This window comes from Rhamphochromis sp. 'chilingali', assembly GCF_963969265.1.
Source record: "Rhamphochromis sp. 'chilingali' genome assembly, chromosome: 13".
In the NCBI taxonomy this organism is placed as follows: Eukaryota; Metazoa; Chordata; class Actinopteri; order Cichliformes; family Cichlidae; genus Rhamphochromis; species Rhamphochromis sp. 'chilingali'.
Genome location: NC_137940.1, coordinates 26,183,377 through 26,194,183, shown reverse-complemented (window position 1 = coordinate 26,194,183; position 10,807 = coordinate 26,183,377). Strand labels below are relative to the sequence as shown.

Below are 10,807 nucleotides of genomic sequence, written 5' to 3'. Positions count from 1 at the left end.
TTGAAAGAAAAAGAGAAACACAAACAAAACCTCAAGAAAAAAAGCCCTCAACAAAACTGCCCAGTTCTGCAGAATCAACAAGTTTGGCCAAGGTTAAGGGGCTCTCTACTTATTTTAAAAGCTGTGTCTAATATCCAGTGATGTTCCTTTATTAGACGTGCACTTTAAAATGTCAAAGTCAGGAGTCTGCTGTCTGATTTAGGTGAGGAGTTTTGAGGTGTTGGTAATGTAGTAAAGGGGGTTGCAAATATTACTGCATGTTTGCATGCACCCCCCCCCCCCACTTCCAAAAAAACCCCTGTCAATAAAAATTCCCCCTGAGTAAATCCATGTGCCTTCTTCCTTGATTTGGTTAAACATAAGTTTTTTTTTTCCTGCCCTTAGGGAGGAAAATCGGAAACAAAAAAAAACAAAAACAGATGCACATCTGCTACGTTACAAATTGTTAATTATTTACTTCATCTTGGAGTTGCACAGTGTATTTGTAGATCTACAGAAACTATGAAGATGCTAAGTTTTTTTTATTGGCAGTGAGTAGGATGGACAAGATTAAAAATGAGAAAGCGACGGCGGAGGTTGAGCAGTTTGTAGACAAAGTTAGAGAGGTAAAAATGAGATGGTTTGGACACATGCAGAGGAGGTATAATGGATATGGACCTGCAAGGCAGGAGGAAAAGAGAAAGACCACAGAGGAGCTTCATAGATGTAATACAGAAGGACGTGCAGAGGCGGTGGATAGTAGGGATGGGGTGCAGATGGTCTGCTGTGGTAAAATCTAAAAAGAGGAGATTTACTAATGTCAATTTCAGGCATGTTTTTAATATCATACAATAAAATGTACAACTCGCAAAAAAAGTTGAAAAAACCAAACACATCTATTTATATAGTTGCGTGTGGACTAATTATTACATTTTTACCCGTCTAAACTTCCGAGCTTTCTAGACTCTGCTCGCTCACGTGACTGTGTCAAGGCCGGAAGACGTAATTACGGTGTCGACGTCAGCAAAAGCGTGCGCGCCACCTTCAGAGGAAGCTGCACGCGGGATGTGTGGGACATAATGGTGGATAGGTAGGGAACACACTTAAGCTCGCTAAGAGTAGCTCTTCAACTGTTGATCAATTCCCAGTTGTTGTCTTGGACTCTTCCATCGCTCTGACCCGACAACCGCTCGCTGCTGCAGCCCGCTTGGACTGGACGACGCCCTGGACCACAGAAAAATGCCGAATATCAAAATATTTAGCGGTAGCTCACACCCGGACCTGTCTCAGAAAATAGCGGACCGCCTCGGTCTCGAGCTGGGAAAGGTTGTAACAAAGAAATTTAGCAACCAGGAAACATGGTGAGTTGTTTTCTTTGTTTTGTAGCTACTTTAAAAAAGGCTTAGATTTTAGAGGTGTGTCTGGTAGGCAAATATCGTAGCCTAGCGACATGTATTAATGGGAAACGTGGTGTCACGGTGAAAGTGCCGCGCACTGTTGTCAGGAACTTGTAGTCCATGCGTTCCACAGAACTAATGCTAACCAGCTAATTCTCAGCACCAAAGCCGCCTCAAAATAGGTTTAAAGTGCCATCATGTACCGTCTAGAGACTGTCATTTCCGGACTGCATGCTTCTTTTTTTACCCTCAGTTTAACGCTTGTGCAGATCAGATCACAAAGGCAAACACGAGCCACTGTTTACTCTCCCTCATCCATCTCCTACCTGCCATGATGTGTTAGCTCCTTATCCCTAATTGTTTATTTTTGTCACCTTCTCTCCTCTGGCAGCGTGGAGATAGGGGAGAGCGTGCGTGGGGAGGATGTCTACATCGTACAGAGTGGCTGTGGAGAGATCAATGACAATTTGATGGAGCTGCTGATCATGATAAACGCCTGCAAGATTGCCTCCGCCTCCAGGGTCACTGCTGTCATCCCCTGCTTTCCGTACGCCCGGCAGGACAAGAAGGACAAGGTGGGGGTGAGGGATATCTGTCTACTTACTTCTGTCATGCCATTTGCCATCCAGCACCATGACAAGAAGCCTGCAGCCATGCCCATCAGCCAACAGGGCATATTTGCTTTTCTTTGTTTTTGTTCCCTCCTTTGTATTGTTTGCTAAGTTAACTTGAATTGCACTTCCATACCTCCCCATGCAGCTGTTTGGATTTTTATTTATTCCCTTTTTGGCATTTTAATCATACAGCACAAATCAAATGTTTTTACATGTTAATCTACTAAATAAAAAATGTTAATATAATATTGCAATGTGAGTTTGCTTTGTAGCAGGGCCAAAGCCATCATTCTCAACTGTTTTGGCTATTCTAATGAATGCCTTTTGTAGCTAAATCAACCCATCTACCTCTTATATTGTCAGTACTAATGTATAGTGTCACTATGACAGGGTAACCTGCAGCATTTGTCTGCTATAATTTTACTGAACTGCTAAGCTCTCTTAAGTGTTATTTTTAGAACTGAGCACTGCTTGCCAGTTTACTTATTCCATGTGACTAACAAGAGCTATTTTCATTACAGAGCCGTGCCCCTATCTCTGCCAAGCTGGTGGCCAACATGTTGTCAGTATCAGGCGCTGACCATATAATCACAATGGACTTGCATGCTTCACAGATCCAGGTGAGCAACACAACAGTACATGCAAACAGACTTGTTTCTCATACACCGCCCTCCAATTGGTCAGCCCTGCAAAATCACCATTTTGGTTTGCATTTTAAACTCCCATGTGGCTGACATGTGAAAATTTGCATTGTGAATCTTGTTGTTTACTTGGATACTATAAAAGAAAATGAAAGCCCATATGTTTAACCAGTGTGTGTGTGTGTATATCTCTTATTTGCAGGGATTCTTTGATATACCCGTTGATAACTTGTATGCAGAGCCAGCTGTTCTGAAATGGATTAAAGAGAACATCCCAGAGTGGAAAAACTGCATCATTGTCTCACCTGATGCAGGAGGAGCCAAGAGGTATGCTCCCACAGGAGTTCTACCTTTAACCATAGCTTAACCTTTCCATATCTTCTCTAGAGTTTAATTTAGATTAACATTCTGTTGGCTTTACCTATCTCAACAGGAGTTTAATTTGATATGTAAAAGTAGTTTAAACACAGAGCTTTAACTGGTGCAATGCTTGCTTTTTCTTTTGCAGGGTCACATCAATAGCAGACAGGTTGAACGTGGACTTTGCTCTTATTCACAAGGAAAGGAAAAAGGCGAACGAGGTGGACCGCATGGTTCTCGTCGGAGACGTGACCGATCGGGTCGCCATTCTTGTGGATGATATGGCCGACACATGTGGCACAGTCTGCCATGCTGCTGACAAGTAAAGCACTTTCTTAATCTTTTAAATCAAGTAAATTTTGAGCTTTGCTCCAGTGCAAGACGCAGAGCTATTTGGGCTACTATGGAAACTAAGTGATCATTACTGAATCCCATTTAGACATGTGTTTTGCAGACTGTGTCCAGTGATATGGAGGCTCGTAATGCATCTTGCTCTTTCTCTCTTTTAGACTCATTTCTGCTGGAGCAACTAAGGTGTATGCCATCTTAACTCATGGCATCTTTTCTGGCCCAGCGATCTCCCGCATCAACAATGCTTGTTTTGAAGCTGTGGTTGTCACCAATACGATCCCTCAAGAGGAGAAGATGAAGCATTGTTCCAAAATACAGGTCAGGAAATTGAAAACCGTTTCCAGAACAGAAATTGACATAAGAGCTGAAAAACGTCAGGTTGCTGTGTGCATTTTTGGAAAGCTGGTGTTTGAAGCTGCACAGTGTCTTACAGTTTGTGTGACATCTTGTTCTTTCTTGCCTTCAGGTTATTGACATCTCCATGATCCTTGCTGAGGCCATTCGCAGAACTCACAACGGCGAGTCCGTGTCGTACCTGTTTAGCCACGTTCCCTTGTAACAAAAGCTGTCTACCATCAACCTTGTGCTGTTAACACCAAATAAGAGAAGAGGGATTTTCCCCAACTCAAACACAACCATTAACAAAGATGTTCAGCTAATTGTTTGGAGGGAAAAGAAATGTCATGTCTGTTACTAACGCTGGCCCCACCTCACTTTAAGTCCTTTCCCTTTCAACGGTGTACCATCACACCTCGGGCACCAAAGCAATCACAAGCTACTAATTCAGGCTGGCATATTTATTTTATATGGATAAATGGTGTTTTATCCACTGTGAACTTTGTTCTTCATTCATAACTTTTCGATCCAGAGTTTCTCCTGACCATCTCACCTCTGCAGGAGTAATTTCAGTCTGTTGTCAAAGAGCTAATATGAATAACCCTGGACGGCTCCAGTGGTCAGGAGAAGCTTCTGCTATATGAAGCTGTTACAGTGCTTTTTGTTACATTGAATGAGAGTAGTTCTTTTTTGTTCCTTGTTTTATCCACTGCTGTTTAAAAGATTATAATTACTGAAGTGAATGTGTTTTGAGAGAGTTTACAGTGCCACTGAAGCTCCACTCAACCAAGTGTGCCTCAACAGTCTGAAATGAAAATATTTTTCTTGCTTTATTTTATTTCCCTCCCTCCCATGTTTCTGTTTGGATTCCCATTGGACAAAGCACTTCGGTTTGTCTTAGCAGGCTGAAAACAATAATTTTGGATATTTCTTTCGGCTCTTGAGGTGCCCTCATTGAGTGGGGTTTGCCCAGTGTCCTCGAGGGTCTGTGAGGAGCCTTCCATAGTTAGGTTGTTTGGTTTTTAGCTTGGGGTCTCTGCAGGCTGGAGCTTCCTTCAGAAATGTTCACCTGCCTTTTATTTCTTTGTCTGGAGGAAGGAGTTGTCAGTTATGTGCATAATCCAAATCTTTGTGTTTTTATTTTTTTCAGTAGACTGAATGTGCCAGTTATTTGATGAATGCATTCTTAATACAATTAAATATGCATCAGATCTTAAACATGGCTCTTCTATGTCTTTTTTCTGCTTAGACACATGAAAGTTGAACCTAGTTGAGGTTGTCCGCAGTCATCTTAGACCACATAAAAGTATATAGTCCATTTGAGTTACATTCTCAGTACTAGGAAAAAATGTCTTTTATTAAAATGCTGTTTAGATGGAGCTCTCAAAAACCAGGAGTGAAGGCTGCTTGAAATTTCACCTACAAATTAACCCAAGCTGCTACATGGGATCAATGAGATGTCACAGAAGGTTGTACTAGACAGTTGGCGGATTAAACACTGTAATGTGCAATCCCACGGTAAGACATTCACAAATCACTCCACAAGCTCAACTAAAAAAAGTTCAGCACCGCAGTGCATGTGTGTGTGTGTGTGGGGGGGGGGGGCTGAAAGGGATATATATTTGTTATTCTGGAAAGTAAAAATCACAACCTGTTCATTAAAATGTGTTCAGCATTTACACATTGATTATTCATCTGATCAATCATGACACGTACTGTTCTCCCCTGTATAAGCCATCGATGTAGGGTAAAAGTATCAGTATTGGTATGTTGTAAATGCCAATACTGATCCTGCATTTACTTGGTATCAGATCAAAACCAAAATCTGCAGTATGGCATAGCACTAATGCACAATACTTTAATTAGACTGGATGTAGCTTATAGCTAATTTCCACAATGTCCTTTTTCCTGTAACCTGGCTTATTTTATTCTTTTTAGTAACCAAGGATACTTTGTATTATTTTATATTACTCCTGCATTTTACCGTAATATTTTGTGATGCCATTTTTTAATGTAATCCAAATATAGAGGGCTGTCTGTTTGTTTGCCCACCAGATATTCTTGCAATCTGTAGAGTCTGCTGATAAATTTATATTTTGAAAGGGAAGATGAGGTTCTTTATACATCCGTTATCAGTTATTGGATTAGTAACTTAAATATTTTCTTAAAATTGCTAAAATATTTTAGCTTGGCATTGATAAAACTCCGTGGAACATGAGCCTGCCGGAAACAATTTCTTCATGGGACGCACCCTTCTCCCGAAGCTCGGTGCGGGGGGAAAAGGCGGTCTTGACTGACAGATGATACAACCAATCCATTGTGTCGTGACGTAGCTCGTCTTGTCCAATGATTATTCTAAAGGGGGCGGGGTCAGTCACAGACACCAGCAGATCAACGCTCAGTGCGCCTTGCTCTCTAATCCCATTGCAGACCCAGGTTAGGGGAGAAACAAGTAATGGAAATGGTTCAAAGGAAAATAGAGGAAGATGGTGACATTCACTGCAGAGGTAATAAATGCAAAATCAGATGTGAAGTCCAAGATGGAGAGGATTCAGATTATTGTTAAGGCAGCATGCCATAGTTTAGATAAGAAGAATATCAGGTGAGTGGATGTAAGGGGGGACTAAGTAGTCACGGAAGTCAAGAGGGATAATGTGGTGGTTAATTTTTTATAACCACATTAATCCTAAAGTGGAATACAAGGAGTCTTTTGTCAAATGGTCAAGATTTTTAAAAAGTTTATATACAATCATACAGAAAAATCTGACATTTGTATTCAGGAAACATGGTTGAAGCCTTTTTGGGGTTTTTAGAGTGTATGGGTATATTGCGGTTAGATATGATATGAAAGAAGATGAATTAAAGATATTTCATTTTTTGTTTAATGCTGGACTCATCAAGAGGATCTAAGGATATAGAAGTGATGTGGGAGTAAAACCCAGAAGATGGCAGTAGTGCAACATCGTTGGATGCAGGCTGCCTTTAAAAATGGAAGAAGAAGAAGAAGGAATTCTATTGTGGACCACTTATCGGAGGAGCATCTGTGGTAACTACGGGCACAAGCAGAAATACCCTCTCCTCATGCAGCACTGGAAAATACAATAACGACACACCTATTCTGCCTCCACATTCCTACAGTGATCTGTGGAAAATAACGAATTGTTTTTCTGGTGGAGACAGCTGACAGAGTAAGTAAATGATTATGATCACACACTGTAAATTGAGTTTTTTTAACCTAAGTGTTGTAAATGGCTTTTTTCATTCATTTTTCTCTTATAACTGACTGTGCATGCCTGACTGGATCTGCTTAATTTCTCTAAGGAGAATAATGGCCGGCGGTTCTGAGAGTAAACAAGAAGAAGAGGCACTTGGCAACCTAATTGTTCATTTCCAGAGCTACTTGCATGGAGGAACCTCCAGCTTGTTGTCCACCCTTCCCACCCTTATCGTCTTTCCTGTCTATAAGACTGTTTTTCGTCAACAAATCCACAACACCTCAGTTCACAAGGCAGTGGCACAGCTCTATAGAGAGGGCCCTGTGAAGCTCTATAGGGGTGTGGCTCCACCGTTAGTGATGAGGACGCTGAACGGCACACTGCTCTTTGGCCTCCAGGATACCCTCCTCCGACAGCTCCCTCTGTCATCCCAGAATGTCATCTCTGCCAAGGCCCTTCCTGCTCTGGCAGGGTTTGGGGCAGGTGTTGTAGAAGCCGTGGTTTTTACGCCCTTTGAGCGTGTTCAGAATGTGCTGCAGAACAGCCAGAATGACAGTCGTCTACCCTCGTTCAAGAGCGTCCTTCTAAGGCTAAAGGCAGAGGGGATTGTTTTGGGCTACTACAGAGCCTTCCTGCCCATTGCAGCCCGCAACGCCTTCGGCAGCTCCCTCTACTTTGGACTGAAGGGGCCTGTGTGTGTTGCTGTGGCGGAGCAGGGGGTCTCACCAATGGCCTCCTCTTTCATCTCAGGAACAGTGATATCAGTGGCAGTCAGCTTGACTCTGTATCCACTCTCTGTGCTTGTGGCAAACATGCAGTCACAAGTAGGTGGGGACGTTAAAGGGGTCATAGCATGCTGGGCTCTGCTCTGGAAATCTCGTAATAGGAGTTTGGCGTTACTGTATCGAGGAGGTTCCATGGTTATCCTGAGGTCGTGCATCACTTGGGGACTCACCACTGCCATTTATGACAGGCAGGAGAAACGATCAGGCTGAAGATACGTGCTCCAGACATTTTTATCCACAAAAGTGTATTCAATTTTGATATTGTTCACAGGAGACATTTTGACTTATAACTGCAAGAAAAAAAACGTATTGATAAGCCTTTATAGTGTGGGAGTGAACTACCACAAGCAATTCCGGTACTCTGAAACCATAACTTTAACAATTATTCAATATATTACTTCCACCTGCGCTTCTCTGATGTTTACTGCAGTGAGTGAAGAAAATGCAGTCATACTAACAAGCTAATTTTCTGTGTCAAAATGTGCTATCAAGCTGACAGCACCACTGCTAAGACTTCTGGTCTCAGAGATGGGTTTGAATAGTTCTCCTTTGATGAAGTTGTCAGTCACATATGCTTTGAATTTTTATTGTTTTGTAAGGAAAGAAATTTTGCTTAGGACTCAAAAAACAAGAATTGCTGTAAGCCAGCCAGGCTTAAAGAACGGATGCCATAATATAGTCAGAAACACAGATTAGTTTTCTACTACCTGAGAATTAGGATTATTGTGCACTGCTGGTAATGTCATCACACAGCCACAATGTAGTTCTGCAGGGGCAGTCCAAGATTTTTTGGGGCCTAAAGCAGAATTTGATTTGGGGCCCATCAACCACCCACTTTAGCGCAGCCACAATTATCCATGAATTGTCCATGTTCGATCATTTGTCATGTCATACATGATCATGCCTTTCTAGTGTAGTGGAAAGAAATAAACCAAGTTAACTTTTGTAAATTCAAAACATCTGACTGTTCATACTGTTTTTAAAATGTGCAGAATGGCAGAAAAGTATATTAATTCATAAACATACCTTTATCCCAATGCTTCCCCCTCATTTTTTTTCTTTTTAGCAAAATAAGTCTTTTTTTTTTTTTACATATTTGCTGCGGTCTACTTTAAAACACTTATAGTGGGCATGAACGTGGCCGCAGCTATGACAGTGAAAGTGATCAAACCAGTAGCATTAACCTGTCATTTTATTAAAATATGTATCAAAAATATTTAGCTTTCTCTTTCATGAATACAACTTATATATCACAAAAATTTAACATTTATTAACCTGCATTGTGTGACATTTCAAATGCTCTCGGGGGCCCCCTGCTGGTGAGGGAGCCCACAACCAGCTGCTTAGTCTGCTTATAGCTGACACATTGACTTATGCTTGTCCTACCTCTTTCTATGCTTCTATGAGGTCATTTACAACAAGCGAGTTGTTAATATCAGCCAGGTACAGCTTGACCACGCACACCCATTGACGAGAGTGCAAACTGCAAGTCGTAAGGTACTATTATTATGTGTTATGAAACAGGTTTTCTGTGCACAGAGGGAGTTATGTTGTAGTTCAGTGTAAAACACTGGCACTATACTGAATTATATTCAGTCTTACACTTTTTAATGTAATCTGTTATTTCCTCAGGACTGTCAGTCTTTCTGTAGCCAATGATTGAAGGTAATAATCATTGTTGTTTTACTTTTTAAAAAGTTAATTTGAATGTCTTTTGTTTGTGTGAAATGTCATTTTTATTCTGGGCATTTTATGTGCTAAAGAGGACAACCTACTGTGACCCATTAACTCACCTGTTGTTTTATTATTATTATTTTTAAATGATCCTTTTATACTGATCCTTAGCATAAGACCCCATAAATCTATGTGCCGTTTACATCTGTGGATTGCCGTCTTTTTGCAAGATAAACAATTTCCTTCTGAAAAAAAAAACCCAAGGTATTAAGCCATGTATGGTCTCAATATATATGGTGACCATGAATCATCATATACATATTATGAATTAAAGACTGTAAGAAAATAAAGCTAAGTTTCGGTCACTACTGCACTGTTTCCTGACAGCAAGAAGGTTTTGGGGCAGGGCTAAGTGGGGCCTTCCTTTGAGGAATTTTCCTGCTCTTGCTTGTGGAAATGTCCAAACACATCCCGACTGGATGAATCAGGAAAATAATTCTTTGCTGCCTCTTGTTTAGCTAGGTTCCCCACACACACACACCCCAAGAGCATGCGGCTGCTTCACCTGAAGGTATATAATTTGCTTACAGCGTATAACAGTAAAAGAATATGTATTTGACTGTCAAAACAGCATATTTTCCCCTATTTACTGCCAAACAAAATAACAGTTACTGGAAAGTATCGGTGTTTTCCCACCAAGTGCATTAACAAATTACAGTCATTCGACTTTAACTGGTTTCTTTCCCTTTCTTGTTATGATTATTTTTAAGTTGGCTTGTCATAACTCTGTAGCCCACTAGATGGTACTGTGCTAAAAGAGAAAAACGTGAAATCCATCACATCACCTACAATAGGTGTCCGTTTTTCCAAACGTGCGGATACGTGAAGGAATTCATCATACGATTGCAACACTGCATAGGAAGAACTTTGACCCAACATATCATTTTTAAGGAGGTTTGAGAGGGCGGTGAGACATCAAGAGTGTCCAATTAAAATTCGCCTTCTGAGCTTTGAAAGCCAATGAGAGCCAGAGGACCGGTGTCCATGTTGGCGTGCACAAGGGCGTGTTGTCTCTATTTAAACCGTTGGTTTTGCACGGATTACACACACACACAGTTACCTGTTAAAGATTGTCTTGCAACGCGGTCCTACACCAGGTAAAACTCTTTAAATTGTTTTGTTTTTCCAGCTGTCTTAGCCTGCTGATAAATTATTTTTTTCTTAATTGCTAAGAAAAAAATGCGAACGAATTGTTTATTTTAAGTGATTATTTATGTGCTGTGTATTAAAATATGAAATACGTTATGCAACGTTTTGGTATGTATCTCTTTTAGTACACTCACTGGTGTGTTAGTCACTTCAGTTATGGCGCAGGGTGTGTACAGATGCCTGACAGTGCCTCATTTCTCTGCCCGCAGATTAGGGCTGTCTATAAGTCTTTATCAGGCTACCTAA

General features: G+C 41.0%; 2 protein-coding genes across 3 annotated transcripts; both read left to right on the top strand.

Moving 5' to 3' along the window:
• Positions 1–1,008: 1,008 nt before the first annotated feature.
• Positions 1,009–4,896, top strand: prps1b (phosphoribosyl pyrophosphate synthetase 1B). Of its 2 annotated transcripts, none has more exons than XM_080901217.1 (7): positions 1,009–1,340; positions 1,768–1,957; positions 2,512–2,610; positions 2,834–2,958; positions 3,140–3,313; positions 3,501–3,660; positions 3,809–4,896. In XM_080901217.1, exons 1-7 carry the CDS (start codon positions 1,219–1,221, stop codon positions 3,899–3,901), a joined length of 963 nt encoding a protein of 320 aa, XP_080757343.1. In that variant the 5' UTR covers positions 1,009–1,218; the 3' UTR covers positions 3,902–4,896. The 2 variants fall into 2 exon arrangements, with proteins under 2 accessions (XP_080757343.1, XP_080757344.1); XM_080901218.1 differs by having other exon boundaries at positions 1,010–1,340; positions 1,768–1,951.
• Positions 4,897–6,116: 1,220 nt separating this feature from the next.
• Positions 6,117–9,702, top strand: LOC308408453 (solute carrier family 25 member 53-like). Its single transcript, XM_080900696.1, has 3 exons — positions 6,117–6,185; positions 6,580–6,866; positions 7,000–9,702. The coding sequence occupies exon 3, from the start codon at positions 7,007–7,009 to the stop codon at positions 7,886–7,888; it is 882 nt and encodes a 293-aa protein (XP_080756822.1). The 5' UTR covers positions 6,117–6,185; positions 6,580–6,866; positions 7,000–7,006; the 3' UTR covers positions 7,889–9,702.
• The last annotated feature ends 1,105 nt before the right edge of the window (positions 9,703–10,807 follow it).